This window comes from Dipteris shenzhenensis, chromosome 13 (assembly GCF_047967505.1).
Source record: "Dipteris shenzhenensis isolate YYH24624 ecotype China chromosome 13, Dip_SZ_1.0, whole genome shotgun sequence".
Lineage (NCBI taxonomy): Eukaryota > Viridiplantae > Streptophyta > Polypodiopsida > Gleicheniales > Dipteridaceae > Dipteris > Dipteris shenzhenensis.
In genome coordinates, this window is record NC_141608.1 from 55,728,554 (window position 1) to 55,751,526 (window position 22,973).

The window sequence follows — 22,973 nt, forward strand, 5'->3', positions numbered from 1 at the left end:
CCACATGGATTGCTTCACCCCAAAACGATCTGGTCAGCATACATAGCTCAATCTCTGTAATTACTCGATTCTTTCTCTCTGCTACCCCATTTTTTGGGATGTGTGTGCAGTAGTCAACTGTCTTTTGATCCCTTCTTTCTTGCAATAGGTGTCAAATGCCCCTGATGTGAACTCTCCTCAATCTAAATCCATGCTAAATCGAATGCTTCCAACTCGCTTCTATACTGTGCACTTTCTGCTCTCTCCAACAGTCATTGGTGAGTCCGGATGTGCAGATTACAGTATGTTGTTGGACATGTGTCTCAAGGCACTGTTGTCAAAATACCAGCCATCATTGTCCTCACTCACTGCATACTTGAGCAATGCTCTATGACTAGAAACAGCTTCCTTCCTCTTTTGGTCTGGCTTCTTCTTTCTATGGCCTTTAGCTATGTGGCCTGGCTTGTTGCAGTAGGAACACTTTCAATTCAGATTCCTCTTTTTCTTGTCTCCACTGTCTTCAGGCTTGTTTCCTTTAGAGTCATTGTCCTCCTTGGACTTGCCTTTTGCAAGCTTACCCTTGCTGCCTTTCCCTTTTGCAAGGAATGCCTTGTCACCACTATCTCTGTTGTACACCTTAAACATCATCGGAACACTCTGTTGCGTTGTTGTCCCTGTTGTGATGAACCCCTTAAAGCTTTTGGGAGGAGAGAGCCAAGTACAAGCATGGCCAACTGATTTATGTACACCTTGTGAGACTAATTGCAGCCAACTGGTCCCTCACAACCTTCACTTTAGTGAGATGGTCATGGGTCTGGACCCCATCCTCCATCTTGTTTGTCTCGTAAAGATCCTTCAAGATATTCCAGGCCTCTGTAACCGCATCTGCAAGCTGGATGTGGGGTATCACCGCATCTGCAGGGATGGAGAGTGCCTTGTGTCCAATCTCACACTGCTACCGGATATGCTGGTATTACATCTCTTGTTGTTGGATCTATCATGTCCTTGGGCTTCATCTCCGTTCCTTCGCTCCCACATCAGCCTTGCAACCGAATGACTGTGTGGCTTCTACCTTCCAAATGGGATAGTTACCCCCATCCACAATTTCCCATTTTCTCCAACGTTGGGAGCAGGCATGCGTGAAGCCATGTGCAAGCACCTGCATTGGGTGCAACACTGAAACAGAAAAATGAACTTACAGCACCTTACTGAAGCGGAGGTTGAAGGGACACCTTCCTGCAGTTTGTTGCAGCAGACCAAGAGGATACCCCCTTCGCCTCTGATACCATGTTAGAGTTGAAGGGATAGTTACCCTACCAATGGAATGTTTTCAAACTCTTACTGATCTATCTCAGAAAAGTAATCATCCACCAAGCGTATGGAAAACAGCTCAGAGAAGAGCTAAGCACATCCAGCATAGATGCTGGATAAAATAAACAATCAAGGATGACTGTCCTGCTAAGATCTACACAGAGTAATGTGCTCAAATACTCCTCAGTCTGTGTTGCCTTTTAAGGGCTTCAGTGTGGCTGATGGAGTGTGCAACCCCCCCCCCCCCCCCGGGGCCCCTCTTTATATGGGAGAGGAGGGGATAGAAGCACCCCACAACAGCCGACTCGGCAACCGATCTGCCCTAGATGGAGCTGCCCGACCCCAACCAGGCCTGCTGCTGCCTCTGACCTGCTCCTGCTACTGTCCTGCTGCCAGGTCTATAAATAGGCCCTGGCAGTGCTCTACTGGACTACATCCATGTTGGCATGCAGACCTGATGTGATGCCCCGCAACCTTGCTGCACTGCCACGCAGCCTTGCTACCCAGTACTGCTCCAAGTGCACCTTCAGACATTCACAGACAGGGGTGGGGGTGGGGGGGTGGGGGGGGGGGGTACGCGACATGCGCGCAAGGGGGTGGGGGTGGGGGGGCATGGGGTGTGGGGGCATATTTATTTATGTCACACTAGACTTGACTTACAGTATGCAGTATCTTAGCTTAGCAGATTCATGCACATGCCCAGTTCACAGCATTGGCAGGCACTGAAGAGAGTCTTCAGATATCTCACAGGCACTCAGGATTTAGCCCTCTTCTATGGTGATCAGGGTTCACTTACCATGCATGCTTACACGGATAGTGACTGGGCAGGATGTTCCAACACTAGAGTGTCACATACCGGCAATTGTTTTTTGCTTGGTAATTCATGTATCTCTTGGCTTAGCAAGAAGCAACCAACAATTGCCACATCTAGTTGTGAGGCTGAGTACAGGACAGCTTTCACCGCTACAATAGAGTGTGTTTGGCTTCGACAGTTACTTACAGATCTTGGTATTCGCCAGACATCCTCCACTATGGTCTACACTGACAGTCAGAGCGCTTTGGCCATTGCGCGTAACCCACTGTTTCATGCGCATACCAAGCATATTGAAGTTCACTATCATTATGTTCGGGAGCGGTCGTCAGCAGGAGACATAGAGTTGTCCTATCTTCCCACAGAGGACAACATAGCAAATATGTTTACAAAGCCACTTCCTCGTCCCAAGTTTGAAGTCTTCCGACAAGCTTTACACTTGGTTCCCTTTGTTACATGATCTGTCATCCCTTGTACATTCATAGGTGGCTATATCCTTTTGGATGAACATGTGCCACCATGATCAAAAAATACCAAGTATTCTGAGACGTTTCCAGAATACTTCAGCCCATCCCATGGAGGGGGGTTTGTAGGACATCTCTTGGTGGTTCTAGTGATGCCCTATAGGCCATGGTATGTGCCTTGTAAGCATAAATATAGGCACTTATAGTGTTAGTGCCTTTTAGGCCACATAGGACACTTAGTCCTATGTGACACCTAGGACACTTAGTCCTAGGTCTAGGACAAGTACTTTGTATGCTTCATTTTTCTTCTACTCTAGTTGACGTGACGACGTTTCATCATCGACTCTTTGTATTCTCTCTTTTGCCTATCGATCCTACAGGATGACCCCACTGAACCAAACCAATGACCTTAGAAAATGAAACCACTCTAATAGCACCAGGAGTTGCACTTATTGCACATGAAATCATAGGTACCTTTTGGGCATTAACTAAGGCCCCTAGCCTGGTACCCTAGGCCAAATTCAGTGACACTTAGTTTAGACGCTTCACCATCACCACCACGTCCCTGTGACACTATTTAAAACAATATATATAACATTTATAACGTAATTTCTTGAGCAAAAGAGTCAAGTGATTCTTATTCAAACCAAATAAAAGGCACCTGAGCTGTTGACAACTGCTCCTGTCTAGAATGTTGCTTGACCAGTTTCTTGTATTTCTGCACCTTCTTTGCATTTTCATAGTATTCCTGATGTTTTCCTGAAGCATCAACAAAAGGAATATGATTTTCTTCTGAAAGATATGGCAGCCGTGCAATGCGTTATATCACTTCAATGCACCCACCAACTACCAAGCAGCCACCATTATCCTTTTCATAGATTAACACCCAGACTCAGGCAAGACAAGAAAGACCTTGCCTCCATCATAATATTTTCCACAAATTTTGAACTATCTAGAGTATGACACAAAAGTTTGAAGTCAGGACATACTAAAACATCCTCTTAGTATTCTGTAAATTTAGTAAAATCTGTCTCTGAGCATGTATTTCTGTGATATACAAAGTCAAGCCAGTAATCAGATTTCATATCTTTGGAATATTGCACAGGCTAGTCTTTGCAGCAGAGGCACAACTTCATGCATTTCAGATGAAAACAGAAACAGCATTGGTAAAAAGAATGTAAAACAATTTGCTCAAAATTATGCACTAAAGATTATTTGAATAGCCTGCATTTCTAGAATTCTGCAAATCTTGATTGTTCAAAACTTTGATCTATTGTAATCATCACCATGCCCTCGTGGAGTACTTGGTATGTTACATCAACCGTAATCATGGAATCCTAGGGTTCGGTTATGGTAAGGTGGGGAACTGTGAGGGCTTCACAATGCTTACAATAAGCAGGGCTAAGACTTATATACATTCATAGGTATAGGCACTAATGGAAGGGTGCATAGGTATGCCCACTAGAGGGCTAATGGAAAAGGCCCTTTGCAGGACACATAATAGCTGAGGATGAAAACAAGTGTAAGCACTGGGCTAGGAGGGAGGATTCTAGAGGGAGTTCGATTAAAGAGGTCTCTACACACGGAGACCTCACAGGTGGCAGCTCCCTAACAGCCCATGGATTACTATGGTAGTCAAAAATCAGCAAGGCGATTTGTTAGGGCTCCAGTGTGGTTGTTTACTTCTTAAATAGCTCACACATGGTCCATCAAGACAAAGCACTCAGCGTAGATGAAAAGACACATAAATCTGACCACAAATGCTCTCTCTCCCCTTATGAGGCTCGCAAAAATTAAATTCTTTGCTCACTAAATTGCTCCCTACTCCAACTCCCTCGCCTCGCCCTGATCTGCTTCCTCCCCTCGCCACACTCCGCTCTGCTCCGCAGCCCTACTCTCCCTGCTCCGCCCTACTCTACTCCCTCATCTGCCAGGCCTCGGGTACCTTTACAGGCAGGCCGCAGGAAGCTTCTCATAGAAGCTTGCGAGAAGCTTCTGGCTGAAGCTTCTCGACTGCACAAATTAATCCCCCCCCCACTATGAATTCGCCCCCGCCCCCGCCCCTGTCTGCGAACTAATTAATGATTTTAATTTTAGGAACATCGTGGTCCCCTATTGGGAGAACGGAAGAGACAGCCCTACAAGCAAAAGAACCCCCAATTGAAGTTAAAATAAATCAAATATCAAGAGTATACGCTAAAGCTGAAGAAAGATTTAACCTTTGTAAATGGCAAGGCGATTGCACAAAGATCAGCAACCAACTAAGGAATATACTAACAGAAACATCCCTTGATTATTTCAAATAAAAGTGGGCAGAAGCATGGGAATGTGTCCATTATAATGGAGTACAAAAAGCCAAGTAACAACACAAGGAAAATCACACTGATTTCCGAGCAGAGCCCTTGCTAAAGACACACCCCTCAGATGGAGATGTCATAGAAGCATGCCTACAAGAAAAGGTCCTGGAGTCCTAGGAGAGGAGCACTCAACAAAAAAGTACCACTACTGTATGCAGCACACAAACCTGTCATCTAAGGCCAGCTTCTTAGGCAATCCTAGTTATAGTAATACATCACAGCACTATCTACATGGTACAAACATGTGTGTGCACGTATGCTGCACACATTTTTTAAACAGAGAAAAGAACTGAAAAACCAACCATACAAATCCGCTTCCCATAAGGTGCTGATCATGGGAACATAAGAAAATTGGCTTAAAGGAAGAAAAGACCAGACTGTTTTCAGAGAACCCAGCTCAGTGCCCAGGGACTCTCTGAAACAGGGGCTAACAGCCAGGAGGGCGGACTAAACAACCAGTAAATCCCTCGCCGTGTGAAAATATAGAAAATGTATGCAGGCCAAGCCTAAAAATTATGTGTCCATGTATGGAGATACCTCATCAATCTAGGATCATCATCATCATCATCTGAACCTGAGTCTCCATCAATTTGGGGATCCACAGGTCTCTTCCCATCATAAATTTGACTTTTCTTGAACTGGTCAAACCTTTTATTAAAAGTGGCAGACATGTTCTGCATCCTCTGGTCAATCCTCTGCTCTTAATCTCATTAGTTAACTCCTTGAATATCTGTAGCATTGGGTCCATACAATTCTTGATGATCTGCTCTTGGTTAAGGGATGCTTGTACTTGAGGAGTTGCTGCTAAATCCCCTTGAACATTGCCAACATGAGGATCGTTGGGCTCAAAAACTACAGCCTCATCATCAGATGGTTCCTTTTCTGAGATGGAATCAAGGATACCCATTGGTTGCTTACTAGCTTGACCAGTAGACCTCTTCACATGCATTTTCAATGACTTGAATCTAGAGTAAATGCACTATCTTAAGCCCTCATCAATAACCAATACCAAAAGCCCCAAATGCTAGTTTTGCCCTAATTTCGCAGGTCAAATTTATGAGAGAAAACTTGAAATTTCCTACTTGTTTAGGCGATTCTTATGCTAAGACTGAACCAAAGGGCCAATCAGGAGTAGAATTTCATAACATTACACCTGGATGGCTAAAAATTGCTAGAACCTTTGGCAAATAGCAATTCTGCGCTAGCTGTTGCACTAAATTTTCGAAATTCTCAATAACAAAAAAAAACCAGATCACTATCACACTTTGTCAGTTCCTTTCATGGAGCTAGGCGACCATCTGCACTAGAGCTGACCCGAAATGGAGCTGTACATCTGAAGATCGCAGCAGTTCCTCCATGCCAGCCAGTCGAAATAGCTCATAACTCCTCCAAATAGTCTCGCATCACCACCAGACTTAGGGAGCAGCCTTATGAGATTAGGGCGAACAGATCAAGCCAAATTTGGTGCAGGAAAACAGCAGATCGTCGCTTTCTTCACTTTCTTGCGCCAAAGAGAAAAAAAAACCTCAATGTTGACTCAATCCTCCTTCCTTTTTGGAATCTCACACATAGAAATGATCAGGGAAGCAAGGGCTTTCCACTGCTGTAAAAAGCCCCAAATTCTGAGCACTTCGAAAATCAGGGTTTCTCAGAGCCCGCCATGTGGCAGCTCACAACAGAGAGCACTTCTGGCGCTGAATTTTTGCAGAGAGGTAGGCCCTATGCTTAAGAGTAGATGCTCCAAATTTCAAAGTGATTGGACAAAGAATTTCCAACAAATTCCCACGAAAAGTGCTCTGATACCAATGCAACAAGACTGCTCCTAACTAACAGTAAACACTACTAAGTTTAGCAGAATTTGCAGGAGAGTCAAAGTAGTGTAGTACCTTATGTTCAGAAAAAGGGTAGGAGAGGAAGATCATGGGCTGGATCTTCAACAGGGACTTGTGAGGGGCTGCACAAGGACAGGAGGAAGACAATTCCTTTCTAGAATTCAGCTGAGTATGGAACTCTTGCTGTATATTCTATTTCAGTAATGAAGTACAAGCCATGAATGTCTTGCCAAGTACAACTAGAGCCCTTATATAGGTATGGCCTAGGGTAGTACAAAGCAGTATTGCTTATGGGATTACCTCCTAGGATGCCACGTGGCAACTAGTATCCCCTAAAAAAAGAAGAAAACACTTACAAGCCAATAAAGGCCTTTCTACTAACTTTTAGCCTAAGTAAAAAGTAACCCTCTATTACAAAGGCAGACCACATGGCGAGGCTGTTTCTAGCACAGATCTTCAAGCGCAATGGGATGCCTAAGTCGGTTGTCAGCGATCGGGACCCCAGGATGACTAGATTGTTTGACGAGCATTGTTTAATAACATGGATACGAAGTTGGATTTTTCTTGTTCATTTCATCCTCAAACGGACAAAAAAAGCAAGAATGTCAATTCCACGCTATTGGCTCTTCTCAAGTGTGTTGTCTCCGAACAGAAGATCAAATGGAAGAAGTATCTTCCTCTTGTATAATTTGCATACAATAATACTATTCATAGCTCCACAAGGAGAGCCCCATTCAAAGTCATTTATGGAAATGTGATATTGCCACCTATCCTCGGAACAAAGGATGAAATATATGCAGCTGATCAGTATGTTCAAGACTTGGACACAGTCTATTCTGCCACGAGGGCGTGAGCTTTGTACTTACATGTGGGCAAGACCCTGGAAAAACTAGGGGGCAGGGCCTTGGGATGTGGTGTGTAAGTTTTTCCCCTAGGGAGCTCTGCCTTGAGGGTAAATGAAAGGTTTAAGTCCAAAGAGGGGGCAAAGTACCCCTTTGGACCCAAGTTGGCGATTGGTTTGGCCCCTATAGAAGGGACAAGCAGCAAATTAAATTTTAAGTTGGTCATTGGTAGACCCCACAGGGCTTAGGGAAAAATTAATGGCCTTAAGGGCAATCCAAACTATGGGCTTGTTAGAAACGAGAGAGTGTGAGAGCAAGAGAGCTGAACGTAGTACTTGCAATAGAAGAAGTGACTAATACAAGTAGTGGGATGGGTTTTGTCTAAGTGACAAAACCTTATCCTTCACTAACCGCAGTTAGTGAACTAACTGTGGTTAGGGAGAAAAACCTCTAGAAGAGGGAAAAGTGCCCCTAACCTACTTATTACATTACATTGGTCATTGCTGAATTATAATAATAATTCTAACACCCCCCTGCAGTGCCAATGTCATGTACAAGGAAATTATCAATCACCAAAAGGAGATAAGTTCAGGGCACTGTGAAATGCCTCAAACTTTTCACGTGGAAGTGCTTTGGTGAAGATGTCTGCAACATTGTCATGTGTTGACACATAGATCATACTGATCTCTCCTGCATGCAACTTCTCTCTGACATAGTGATAGTGAACCTCAATGTGCTTCGTGTGAGCATGAAACACAGGATTCTTTGCCACTCCTATAGCACTCTGACTATCACTGAGAATCGGAGAAGGACCCTCCAATGAAAGATGAAGATCAATAAATGACGCAGTCAAACACATTCAACTGTCGCTGTGAAAGCTGCCCTGTACTCATCTTCACATGAGGAGGTAGCCACTGTAGACTGTTTCTTGCTCAACCAAGAAATGCAAGCATGTCCGAGAAAGAAACAATTCCCACTGGTGGACTGCCTAGTATCATAGTCTCCAGCCCAATCTGAGTCACTGTAAGCATGCATCTGCATGTTGGAAAGGTCACCTCCCCATCTGTAAGCCCCCAAATGAGGAGTGCGTGGGGGAGGGAGACCTAGGGCAGGATGTGCCCAAGAGAGAAGATAGAAAGGGGGCTGCCACATGGGCAGCACCTCACAGGATTGGGACCTGCAGATGGCGTCAGCATGGCGAGGGTAGTGGGCAGGTGAAGGGCCTGCAACAGACCCTGATGATGGCGCGGTACAAGCGGGTCAGGACAGCAGGATGTACAGGAGTACGGCGCAGGACACGTGGCTGGGAAGAGGACCTGGCAGAGGCGCAGATATGGCAGGATGTGCAGGCCCAGATATGGAGCAGCAAATATGGCTGTCAGTGGGCAGAAGGCAGGCCTTATATAGGCTGGATCCCTGCCTTGAATGGAGGGCCAAAGGGCCCTGGAAGTTTGGGCCAAAAGCCCTGGGGTGTGTGCCCTTTTAGGGCTGGACCAGCCACAGACTGGTCGGCCAGTCTGCTGCAGGCTGGTCGGTTTTTTGTCAGCCCCCTTGGGGCCTATAAAAGGAGAGGCCCTAGGCCTCATTTCATATCCAACAGTTCAGCAGAACCAGCAGCAAACAGGAGCAGCCAGAAGACATTTTCTTGGGCCTCATCTTGGAGGTGAAGGAGAGTAGAAGGTGTGCTACAAACTGAGCTCTCAAGGGCTGAACCTTGGCTGTCTCTCAGGGCAGCAAGGTGTTGTGCTCTGGACGGAAAGTCTACAGAAGCTCCAGGTGGAGCACGCGGGCTGGAGTCTAAAGATAGCCAACAGATAGGAGAAGTACCTTGCGGTAAGATCAGAAGACCACACCATTGGTGGGACTCTGGATCTGTCTCTTTTGTATTGTGTCCATATTTGTGGACGGAAATATATATTTTGGTGGTTTCTTTATCTGGTTGGTTCATTGTCTATTGATGAGTCTGCACACCTATTGTATGCACATAAGTAAAGAAGTCTGTGATTCCACACCCACACCGCACACTGTGTGAGCTCCTGGGCATTACTATAAGTCTTCCGCTGCGTGTACCCTCTGTTGGGTTATTTTCTAACATGGTATCAGAGCCCAAGTAGGAGGCTCACAGGTGTGGGAGCCTGAAGGTAGGGACCTTGCTGAAGGACGACCCTGATTCAGAAGCTCTAGGGAATCGACTTCCACGACTGGAGGATTGTGCCCTTGCGAGAAGGAGGGTGACTCAGGTTCAGTCAGGTGCGTTCAGAGTTCTGGTTTACTGAAATTGAGTTTGGTTGACTTTGCTGTGTGGTATAAACAGCAGAGATGTCAACCTCTACAGCCTCTTTGTTGGTAAGCTGAAAGGAAAGCAAAGAGTGGACACAAACTCAGAATACTTGCATTATGGAATGAAGAAGAGTGAGGTCCTTAAGTAGGCACCTCATACATGCTCACTGACATCACTGATGACTTCAGAGCTCCACAATCATCTCCTCAATCTGCTCCTAGATTCTCTCAATCATCCTATGTGGCTCTCCACCACCTAACTGTGCTTGTGGGCACCTAACTGTGCCTCTAGCACTCACACATAGAAACACAGGTGTGCCTGAGGCATACACCTTGAGATATCCCAACAAACCCCCCCTCAAGGGAATGCCTCAGGCTATGTCAAGGATACATCTAGTCTCATATCTTCTCATGCCATCTCATGGTGGTCAAGGATAAATCTATGGCTAGGTTCTCATGCTAGCAAGGGTTCCCATGGGTATAAGGTTAACAAAAGGCATACAAAAAGACCTTCCAATGGTTATCTCCCCTGCATGTACATGCACACAATGCCTGCAGGAGGTACCGTGGAGCAAAACATACACATGGCCTACATCATAAGGTGACCAGAGGTGTTTACAAAACACACAAAACACAATAGTTTATTTCATTCATTTTGGAGGACTATCCAGGCTGAGTACCTTGACATAAAAAGAGAGATCTGGAGCATACATAGAGATGATTTAAAATGCATAATCTTCAAAGGATGCCTCATCTTGTGGAGGCTCATCAACTGAAAGTAGATTTGCATTTTCAGTCTTTGCTTTGGCTCTGCAAAACTTCTCATGATGGTTGTTCTTGCCATAGTGTTTGCATGGGTTAATTTTGAAGCAGTCCTTTGAAAGGTGATTTGTCTTTCCACAGTGATTGCAAGGGGTATACTTGCCCTTCTGGACTTTTACAGCATAAACAGTGTCATTGCCTTTCCTGAGCTCCATATGCCTTTCTTCTTCTTGGAGAGCAGAGATAATACCTTCAAGATTAGGATTAGGAAGATTTTTCAAAGTGATAACTATGTGATCATAATCTTCAGGCATACTCTTAAGTAACACTGCCATAGCATCATCTAGAGTAATAGGAGAGTTGATAGAAGCTAATTGAGTCATAAGACTCCGCATATAGTTGACATGAGCTGCCAAAGTAGTGCCACTAACCATCTTCAATTCAAAGAAAGAGATTTTAAGTGATAACTTAGAGATGTGAGAGCTAGCACCAAAAATCATGTCAAGCTTCTGCCAAGCTTCTGAAGGAGACTCTAAGTCAGAGATGTGGTGAATATAATCATCTCCTAAAGCAAGAGCAATGATACCATATGCTTTCTCCTCTCTAGCGGGATCCCTTGCCGGGCGTGTCGGAGTTGAGGATTCTCCAGCATTGGAGGCTGTAGAAGAAGCGGTTGGAGTCGGTTTGACAAGTCCCCAGAGGTTCTCCCTCATCAATGCACCTTCATCTCCCATGTGTGGAAGCCCTTTCCATTGAACTTCTCTAGATTCAATAGGGTAGCCATGAGAGGGTCTAACCCAGATATTGGGCAGTGTCTTTATCTCTTACAAGGCAAAAAATAACTGAAAGGCTTCCAAAATATAAGCACTTGATGTAGCAAAGACTAGTGACCAATATTTAATCAATGATGCTTCTTCTTACATGCTTCATAGAGGTGGCTAAAATGAATACTTTCCAATCAAAACCAGGTCTAGCAATTCAAAGTAAAACTGAAGCCACACTTATACTGATGCTATTGAAAACTTCAAAAACTCAAAAGCGCTAGAGTAGCATTTTATAGCATCATCTTCAAAAACTTGTCAAAACTGTCAAAACCAAAGGACTGAACTTGGAGGGCTTGTAGCTCACTCTTCAAAGCAAGGAAAAGAGGGCTTTCTGAAGCAAAAGAAAGCTCATATACCAGAGAGGATCCAGCACAAAGGTTGGACGAAATGGCGCGCACTATTGCCCGGGGGAGTTGCTGCAGGCTGAACCTGAGTTTTGACGATTTCTCCTTCGTTACTGAACCAAATGAGCTGAAAAATGACTCAAAATCTTCGTATTGAGGTCGCCCATCTACTCCAAAGAGGACTCAAGCAATGGCGCAGCAGGCAGGGAGTATTGTGCAATAGAAGAATGGCGAAAAAATGCGCTGTTTGGAGAATGGCAGCCAACAGAGACGTTTTTTTTTCAATTGCTTGCAGGTGGAAGTTCGCCCATACTAGAGGAGTTTACAGCTTAGAGGGTTTGGGCAATGGTCGTTTGTAGGCAGAGAACCAAGCTCTCAAAGATTTTGGGAAGAAGGAGGAAAATGGGAAAGAAGAAGATGAAGAAGAAGAAGATGCTGGCAGAAATGGGCTCAAGGGGGATCAAAGGGCTCTGATACCATGTTGGTAAGCTGAACGGAAAGCAAAGAGTGGACACAAACTCAAAACACTTGCATTATGGAATGAAGAAGAGTGAGGTCCTTAAGTAGGCACCTCATACATGCTCACTAACATTACTGATGACTTCAGAGCTCCACAATCATCTCCTCAATCTGCTCCTAGATTCTCTCAATCATCCTATGTGGCTCTCCACCACCTAACTGTGCTTGTGGGCACCGAACTGTGCCTCTAGCACTCACACATAGAAACACAAGTGTGCCTGAGGCATACACCTTGAGATATCCCAACACTCTTCAGCCCCTGCTTTCCCTTCCTCCTCCCCCAGTTTTCTCTCTTTCACTATCCCTAATTTTGGAGAGTCTGGGAACCTGGACGGGACTAATTACCCGATCTAGAAAGTAAAGATCTGGACTCATTTAGTGGCTCAGAAGTTGTGGAAGCTGACCACGGGAGAGGAGTCGAAGCCGGAGGACATGGTGGACAGGAAAGGGGAGGTACTCATGGCAGTAGACAGAGAGGAGCTTGAAGCTTGGGAAGACAGAGATGCCCATGCCTTGGCAATAATCATAGGGACTACGGTGGACTCCGTTCTTCCGCATATCCAACTGGCCGAGACGTCCATAGAGGCGTAGGCCACCCTGAAAGATCTGTACGAGACAGACAACACCTCCCAGATTGTGCTTCTTCAGCATCAACTCTACAATCTTGATATGGAATAAGGAGATACGGTACATAGCCATTTGACGAAGGTCAAGGTGGTGAGGGATCAGCTGGCAGCAATTGGTCAGAAGACAGACTCATGCCATCTGGCCTTGATGGTACTGAGGAGACTGCCTCGGAGTTTCAAGAGCTTTGTTACGGTTGTGACAGAAGGGCAGAGGACCAAACCTCTGACGTTTGAGGAGTTGTGTCCATTACTGCTACAGGAGGAAGCTCGGGAGAAGCTCTACAACGAGGACAAAGATGACAAGGCGATGCTAGTGAAGGATTCCGCTGGCAAAGGAAAGGGCAAGCCTAACGGTGGCAAGTCTGAGAAAGACGACTCTGACGACGAGGGGACTTCGAAGAGAAAGCACAAGAAGAAGTGTTTCTATTGTGATACGCCCGGACATTTTGCAAAGGACTGCAGAAAGAAAAAGGCGGATCTGAAAAACAAAAAGAAGTCTGACTCAGATTGGCCAAAGCAAATGTGGTAATCGAAGAGTTGTTCCTGGTGACATCACCGAGTGTTACCGAGGTCAGATATGTTGATCCAGAAATCACAGTGAGGATGTCTGACATAGAGATGTGGGTCGACGAGGAGTCAGATGCCTTTGCGAAGGTGAAGGACAGCATGGAGTGCTTGGTGCCTTCCAGGTGTGTGGCTGTTGACACTGATACGAGGGTGGATTCCATGGAAGGCCCTCGGGTCTCATGGTCAGATGGATGCTAGAGTTCAGAAAGGGACAGTACAGGATTACACAAGCGCTTGGTGGGTGCCTCAATGAGAGTTTGCTTTCAGAGCGAACATTCAGGCAATACAAGAGTCTGGTATGTATTTGATATTCTGCATTTGAGCCTTTATAGCATGCTATGGAGAGACTCTGCTCTTCATCTGTCTCAGGTGATAAGAGATTGGAAGGAATTGGCCTTCTTCGAAGGTAGAAGGGGAAGTATTGGTGCTTCTTCAAATCTTGGACACAGATTGCTAGAAGGTGATGGACAAAGAGTACTGAAGCCAGAAGAGTACCTGCTTGAGAACTCAGCGAAAGTTCATGGTCCAGGTTATCTGGAAATATTCATTGGTTGCAGACCTTGCCAAAGGAAGGACGGGTTGAAACACCCTCAGAGCATGGTGCCTGGAAGACTTCAGGTTGTTCACTCATTATGAGGGGGACGACTGGAAGATCGTGACAGCTGGATTGCTCGAGTTCAGAGGCGGGAACGTGACTAAAGGAGGTGGTACCCGAAGGTGCTACCAAAGATGGACCTGTGTACCAGGATGGTGTGCGGAAGCGGAACCGGACCTGGTGGAGCAGGAGCCACTGGATGAAAAGCCAGGAAAAGAATTCGACATCAAAGAGTTCCAGAGGACTACGACCAGGGAGTTACTGGAGCATCGTCATCGACGAGTTGGCATTGGGCCGAGATGTGTCGGTGAGAGGGGCTGTTGGAAAGGTCACCTCCCCATCTGTAAGCCCCCAAATGAGGAGTGTGTGGGGGAGGGAGACCTAGGGCAGGATGTGCCCAAGAGAGAAGATAGAGAGGGGGCTGCCACATGGGCAGCACCTCACAGGATTGGGACCTGCAGATGGCGTCAGCATGGCGAGGGTAGTGGGCAGGTGAAGGGCCTGCAACAGACCCTGATGATGGCGCGGTATAGGCGGGTCAGGACAGCAGGATGTACAGGAGTACGGCGCAGGACACGTGGCTGGGAAGAGGACCTGGCAGAGGCGCAGATATGGCAGGATGTGCAGGCCCAGATATGGAGCAGCAAATATGGCTGTCAGTGGGCAGAAGGCAGGCCTTATATAGGCTGGATCCCTGCCTTGAATGGAGGGCCAAAGGGCCCTGGAAGTTTGGGCCAAAAGCCCTGGGGTGTGTGCCCTTTTAGGGCTGGACCAGCCACAGACTGGTCGGCCAGTCTGCTGCAGGCTGGTCGGTTTTTTGTCAGCCTCCTTGGGGCCTATAAAAGGAGAGGCCCTGGGCCTCATTTCATATCCAACAGTTCAGCAGAACCAGCAGCAGCAGACAGGAGCAGCCAGAAGACATTTTCTTGGGCCTCATCTTGGAGGTGAAGGAAAGTAGAAGGTGTGCTGCAGACTGAGCTCTCAAGGGCTGAACCTTGGCTGTCTCTCAGGGCAACAAGGTGTTGTGATCTGGACAAAAAGTCTACAGAAGCTCCAGGTGGAGCACGCGGGCTCGAGTCTAGAGATAGCCGGCAGATAGGAGAAGTACCTTGTGGTAAGATCAGAGGACCACACCATTGGTGGGACTCTGGATCTGTCTCTTTTGTATTGTGTCGATATTTGTGGATGGAAATATATATTTTGGTGGTTTCTCTATCTGGTTGGTTCATTGTCTATTGATGAGTCTGCACGCCTCTTGTATGCACATAAGTAAAGAAGTCTGTGATTCCACACCCACACCGCACACTGTGTGAGCTCCTGGGCATTACTATAAGTCTTCCGCTGCGTGTACCCTCTGTTGGGTTATTTTCTAACACTTCAAGTCACCTCCCCTAGGAAACATCAAGCCAAAAGACTTTGTACCTTGCAAGTAACGGAAGATGCGTTTTACAGCTTGCCAATGCATAATCTTTGGGCTGTGCATATACCTGCTCACTTGAGAAACTGAAAACTGAATATCAGGTCGTGTATTGCAGAGATAAATGAGGCATCCAACAGCCTGACTATAGAGCGTGACATCAATTGATTCACCCGCATCATGCATTGTAAGCTTCAGCCCCGGCTCCATGGGAGTGCGCATAGGCTTGCAATCATGCATGTTGAATCTGTCCAAGAGCTTTTAAACATACTTGGACTGAGACATAACAATGCCACGTTTCTCTTGAATAAACTAGATCCCCAAAAAGAAATGTAACAAGCCCAAGTCTGACATATCAAATGTAGCTTTCAATTGGGCCTTGGAATCTGCAATTACTTCCTCATTTGATTCGGTGAGCAGCATGTCATCTACATAAAGAATGATCACCCGAATATCCCCCCCATCCTTCTTGATGTAGAGGGTGCTCTTAGTTGGACTATGGTGCAGCCCCTTGCTGGTCAAAAAGGAATCAATTTTGGCATACCATGCACGTGGGGCTTGTTTCAACCCATACAAAGCTTTATTCGGCTTGCATACCTGAAGTGCATTTCCTGAAATTTCAAAGCCCGGAGGTTGTTTGACATAAACCTCTTCCAACAAGTCTCCATTAAGGAAAGCTGTTTTAATGTCCAACTGATGAACATTCCATTCAAAATTTGCAGCCATGGCTATAACTAACCTGATGGTTGTCATCCTGGATGTAGGAGCAAAAGTCTCCTCATAATCTATGCCCTTTTTTTTAGCATATTCTTTTGCAACTAGCGGCTAGCCTTGCCTTGTATCGATCAATGGACCCATCTGGTTTTCTTTTGACTTTGAAAACCCACCGTGTACCTATGGCATTCTTGGTGGCAAATCCACAACATCACAAGTCTGATTTTTATGAATGGACGGCAACTCATCGTGCATGGCATTCATCCAATGCACATTATCTTTTGCTGATTCAAATGTCTCAGGCTCCTCCTCATCAAAAAGAGTACCTGCATAAGCTGATTCAACTGAATGAGCTCCCTCCATGTGCCTTACTGCACTACGAGTTCTACCAGGCAATGGAGCTTCAAGCCTACTCTCCTTGAGAGTCTGAAGCAACCAATGCAGGACTGTTTTAGCTGCGTGTATCTCTTGAATTTCTTGCCTGACAACTTCATCCACACCTTGAGGTTGTACCAATTCAGCTGGGGGCTGAATCTGTACTTGTGGAGCTGGCGGAGGTTGCTGTAAATTCTGATTTTCAGCGGGGGAACCAAATGCTATAGGAAGCATCCCCTCAAACACATCATCTGAAGAGGCCGGAATCTGAAATTCAGCATTTGTATGTGCAGAATTTTCAGAGAATATGACATCTCTACTGACAAAATCGTGCGTGTAGCAAGATTGTAGAGACGATACCCTTTGCTTTGTGAACTATATCGCACAAAAATGCATTTTAGTGCCTTATCTGACAACTTGTGTCTGAACTCCACAAGCACGTGGGCATATGCAACACAACCAAAAACTCTGAAGTGGTCCATTGAAGGCTTTCTCCCATGTCATGCCTCATAGGAAGTGATTGTCTTCAAAGCCTTTGTAGGAGCCCGATTTAAAATATAGTTTGCACACATGAGGCCTTCCAGCCAAAACCTGTGAGGCAACTTCTTACTTGTGAGCATGCATCTATCCATTTCCATGGCGGTGCGATTCTTCCGTTCAGCTTTGCCATTCTGTTGAGGTGTAAGCCTCACTGTAAGCTGATGCATAATGCCTTTTTCTTTCAAAAAAGTCTCAAATCATGAGACATGTATTCCCCCCCTCGATCTGTGCGAAGTGTCTGCACCTTGAGTCCTGTCTCATTTTCAACCATAGCCACAAAGTAGTTGAAATGCATAAACACTTCTCATTTTGCCTTGAGACCATAGACCCAAGTATAGTTGGTAAAGTCATCTATGAATGTAACAAAATAGAGATAACCCCCAAAAGCAGGTGTCCTCATGGGACTACAGACATCACTGTGAATAAGCTGCAATTTTCTTGTAGCTTTCACTACACCATCCTTCTTGAAGGGAAGCCTATGCATTTTGCCAAGAATGCAACCTTCACATGCATGAGGAGGAGGCGACTCCAAAGGAGCTAATGCATCAACCATATCATGCCTCTAAAGTGTCATTAAGCTACCATAGCTCATGTGCCCATACTTGGCATGCCATAACTCCGCATTGTGCATCGCAGCAGTGGGAGTGCTAACTGATAATGCAAGATGGGATCTTTTTTCATATAAATCAAGCTAAAAAAGACCCCGATACAAAGTGCCATACAATCTCAAAGCATATTCATTTTCTTTGTCTCTGACTGCACACTTGTCATCATCAAAAACAACCTGAAATCCTCCTCTATTGAGTGAGGACACTGAAAGCAAATTCTTCTTTATACCTGGCACATAGAGTACATCTGAAATTCTGAAATCTGTGCCATCAGTGGATGTAAGAATAATATCTCCCACTCCACACACTGAAAAAAAAGAATTATTTGCACAAGTGACCTTCTTCTTGGTGGGTGAAGAATGCAGAGTTACAAACAGATTTTTCTTGGAAGTGATGTGCTTTGAAGCACCACTATCAAAATACCAAGTATGTAGTGTCTCATCAACATTGAAAGAGCATTCATCCTTTGAAGGATCGTAACTGCAAGTCAAAAAAGCATATGGGTCATCATCATTAGTGGCTGTAGTATCTAAACTACCCACTAAAAAATCTGAAGTGCAAGTCAAAAAGGCGTAGTGCTCTTCAACCAAGTTGGCTGCAACATCTCCTCCATCATGGCAATGTGGACCTGATGCATCTGATACAGCCATACCGGAATCCCTTTTCTTTTCTTTGGCTATGCGCTTCTTGCACTCTCCAATATAATGACCTGGCTTCTTGCAATAATGACAGATGCCCTTCTTTTTCTGCTTGTTTGTATCACCCTGTGCCTTATAAGAAGGTTGTCCGGAATCAGCTTTATGCTGATGTGTGGGCTGATGGGCATGTGGCTTATGCTGCCCTTTACCCTTGGGCTTGAACTTAGAGAGTAGGGCATGCTCGCCAGCCCGGGTTGCCATATTTTTGCGTGTTTGTTCCTCCTGGAACAGAAGTCCTACCAACTCGTGAAACGAGAGAGGATTGCTGCCCCCCCTCAATGACAAATTCAGCGAGGTGTGGAAACCAAGATAGGACTCAGGAAGAGAGTTCAAAGTGGTGATCATCTCTGAATCCGGAATGACTTCATCAATGTTCAGCAGTTGTTCCCTGAGATCCTGAAGCTTTGTGAGGTGAGAATTCATGGAATCTCCCTCCTCCATATGTGTATGGGAAAGTTCTCGCTTCAGAAAGGAAACTCTGGCATTGTTTCTTGCTGCAAACATACTCTCCAGTATTACCCAAGCTGCCATAGATGTCTTGCATGACCGAATATGAGGTATAATGAACCTCTTGACAGAAAGAGAAATTACTGAAAGAGCTTGTGCATCTCTAGAGTCCCATCTTTTCTGCTCTGCTATGGGAGCTCCTGGAGCGGCTGCTCCAATCACCTGTGCTGTATTTGTACCTCTACCCCTGCCTCCAACTGTAGGAGTGATAGGTATAGGCGTTGTATCTGGTCTTTCTTCATCTCCATTGACATAATCCCAAAGATTTCTGCCAACTAAGATATTCTGAACCATGAAACTCCACAAGGAGTAGTTGGTGCAACTTATCCTCCTGTGTGAGAACCCCGAACACCTCATTTGAGTTGTTTTGTGCCATTTTTGCCAGATAAACTCAGAAATACAGCAAACTGAACAAGTAAAATCCCTTCTTGGGATGTAAGATGCACAAGTAAAATCTGCAAAGAAAAATATGCCCACAATGACAAATAATGTCACATCCTGTCAAAGGCTCAAAATGCACCACAATGCTCTGCTCAATGCCCAAAAATCTGCAAATAGAATCTGCAAAAGGTGGCAAAAGTCTGCAATTTGACTCGTACTAAGTCCAAAACTAATTGCAGACTTCCAAAATGCCCTTTTATCTGCAAAATTGCAACCCAAATGCAAAAGCCCCAATTTCTTGTGGGAAATTGCATACAAAAGAGGGCAAATGGTCTGAAAGCCCCAAATGTTGCACAAATTGCAGTCTGCCTGCAAAAGCCCCAAATTTCACTGCAAAATTGCAGTGTAATTGCAAAAGCCCCAATTTCTTGGACAACCTACAACCCAAATGCAATATCTGTCCACAAATACGGAATGCCCCAAATTCTCTGCAAGATCTAAGCCAAACAATGGCTATCTGCAGACAATGCCTACCAAAAAACCAACTGCTAGAGTACCTGCAAGAATAAAACTTGCACAGAAGGCCTTACAATAGGAGTTTACGGACGCTTTCAACTTGTACGGAACTGTCAGTACGGATTCCGTACAAGATATGGACTGAGTACGGCCACCTTGTACGGATGACCAACTGTACGGAGTACGGACAAGCTGAAGCAGATGTACGGAATGGTGGCAGCGTACGGAATGCAAGACTGTATGGACGCACAAGCTGTATGGTATAGATCTGTACATCGCAGACAATACGGACGGTACGGCGCTGATAGAAGTACGGATGGTACGGACGACTTGCAGTTGCCACACGTGCGGCGCAGTTGTACGGTGAAGTACGGACTGTCAGTCCGTACCTCGTATGGATATTGTACGGAAAGTGTACAGATGGAATGGCAGCATGTACTTGTACAGAATGTCAGCGTAGGCTGGTACGGGAGCAGTATGGACGAAGTGACGCCTGCAGTACGGAAGTCGAGCTGCTGACTACAAGCTATACGGACGACGAGCAGGAAGAGCAGGGAGCAGGGTAGCTGGGCAGGAAGCTTGTGGGCAAGCAAGCTAGGAGCAGGGTCTTGCTGCTCTGATACCAAATGTTAGAAACGAGAGAGTGTGAGAGCAAGAGAGTTGAACGTAGTACTTGCAATAGAAGAAGTGACTAATACAAGTAGTGGGATGGGTTTTGTCTAAGTGACAAAACCTTATCCTTCACTAACCGTAGTTAGTGAACTAACTGTGGTTAGGGGGAAAAACCTCTAGAAGAGGGAAAAGTGCCCCTAACCTACTTATTACATTACATTGGTCACTGCTGAATTATAATAATAATTCTAACAGGGCTGCCACGTAGCATGCCCATGCAAACCAAAATGGCAAGGAGAGCTTGGAAGGGAGAGGGTTGGCTGACGGGCGTACAAGGGATGGGCTGAGCTTGGAGAGCTCTTGGGGAGAGCAATTACGCATGGGAGCTGAAGGCTAGCCACGAGGGATCACATGGTTGTAAAACAAGTTGCTACTGGCTATGTGTACCTTGAGCAAGTATAAGCTAAGTACGGCTGATATCCCTACGATGGTACAGACTAGTTATGTACTATTGTACAAAAGTATGGACACAAGGATTGCAGGCTTGGACAGCCTTTGTACGGTCTGGTCATGGGCATTAATTAGTGTTGGCATAGTCCCGTACAGCCATTGTACAGCCTATGTACGATTGCAGTCGACTGCTGTGTACGGATGACGTAAATTTATGCTCATTGTTTGTGTACGGTCAAGCTACATGCTACTTCCAAGCTATGTGAGATTCTTGCACGAACGTTGTCAAGCTAAGATTGGCTTCTCTACGATTGATCATTGGTCGTGTACTTATGCTCAAGACGGCCCCAGTGGTACCAAAGGGGATTGAGTGTCCTAGTGTGCATTGCTAGAAATAGTTCAAGGCTTAGTACAAGCCATCCGGGATAGTGGTACCAAAGGGGATTGAGTGTCCTAGTGTGCATTGCTAGAAATAGTTCAAGGCTTAGTACAAGCCATCCGGGACAGTGTTGGATACTCATTAACTGCAAGCTGATTTGGGGAGCTAGTTGACCACTATGGAGCTGTTATCTTCAAGGGGTCTCACCAAGCCTTTGTGAGGAGTTACCTTTGATGCTGGTTGTGTATATATAATGGTTTGGATGGAGCCTTTCCGACTGAGAGCGTCGGCCGGGGACGTACTCAATCATTCCCCCAAACTGTTGGAATATCTGGCTCCACCATTGCTACCTATCACTCCATTGGGAACTAGGCATTGTCTAAAGCCACTTCAAGGCTTGGTGATCTGTCTTGACCGTAAAAGTTTGTCCGTAGAGGCTTCCAATGTTTTAATGCATGGATGACACTGAGGACCTCTCTGTCATAAATTGAATGGTTCTTTTCAACATTGTTGAGCTTTCTGCTGTAATATGCCACGAGCCTATCCTCTTGCTATAAAACTGCCTAGATGGCGACACTGGTAGCGTCTGTGATTACTAGAAATGGATCATCCCAAGAGGCGATCTTCATAATGGGTGCTCTTGTGGCCAACCGTTGCAAGTCATGGAAGGCCTGCAAAGCTTTGCCTGTAACTTGAATTTTCTGTCTACATGTCTTTACCCCCTTTAATAAATCTGTAAGAGGGGCTGCATATGTCGAAAATCCATCCATATGCAAGCTATAGGCTTAACACAAACTCACAAAGAGGATCGGATCTCATGAGCCGTCGTGGAGACAACCCAACTGGTGATAGCTTGAATCGTCTCTAGATCTAATCGAATCCCTTGAGAACTAATAATGTATCCCAGATACTGAATTTCTAGCAACCCAAACTCACTTTTCTTTGCGTTGAGGTATAGCTGGTTCTCACGCAATAATTGTAGGGCACATCACACATCCTTAATGTGATGCTCTGCTGTAGCAGAAAAGATAAGGATATCATCGACAAAGATGAACACGCACTTCCCAATAAAATCTGCAAAAACCCAAGACATCATCTTGTTGAGCGTCGATAGCCACTCTTGAGATCAATTTTTGAGAAAAAATTTGCACCATTGAGTCTTTCCAAGATATACTCGATGCGGGGCATAGGAAACTTGTTACTTACTATAAGCTTTGTTAGCAATATTGGCCTATAAAGGGCCTTGGTGGGGTCCTAACCCTCTCATGGTACCTTGGTAGTATGGAAAATTAAAAGGCGGACAAGGAGGCCCTTGATGCGCTATGGATACGTGTACAAGACCATCCCATAAGCATGGGATTCAACTGTGGTACTTGGTCTATAATGAAGAAGTTATCTCCTCTCTCATATCCTAGCCGGCTCTTTTGGTGGATGTGAGAGAGGCATGCGTGGCTATGAGGTGGGGATTGGGACCCCCGCACCGGCCAACATATGGTATCAGAGCAGGCAATCAGCTTGCAGACTGTGGCATGGATATACATGGACTACGCGTGGCGTATTGATGGCGTTGGCAGCTGCTCGTACTTACGCATGCACGTGGAAGTGGCGAACCACGTGCAAGCTGATTGCAATGTCTGATGGTGGCGTGCGACACATTTCTCAA

At 45.6% G+C, this 22,973-nt stretch overlaps 1 protein-coding gene across 1 annotated transcript in view; it reads right to left on the reverse strand.

Moving 5' to 3' along the window:
- Nucleotides 1-22,973, reverse strand: part of LOC147895616 (uncharacterized) — a 57,981-nt gene that overhangs the window by 23,346 nt on the left and 11,662 nt on the right. The window contains exon 2 of the mRNA XM_087384052.1: nt 3,227-3,324. Within this exon, the coding sequence (XP_087240178.1) occupies nt 3,227-3,324 (98 nt within the window). The remainder of the gene's footprint in view (nt 1-3,226; nt 3,325-22,973) is intronic.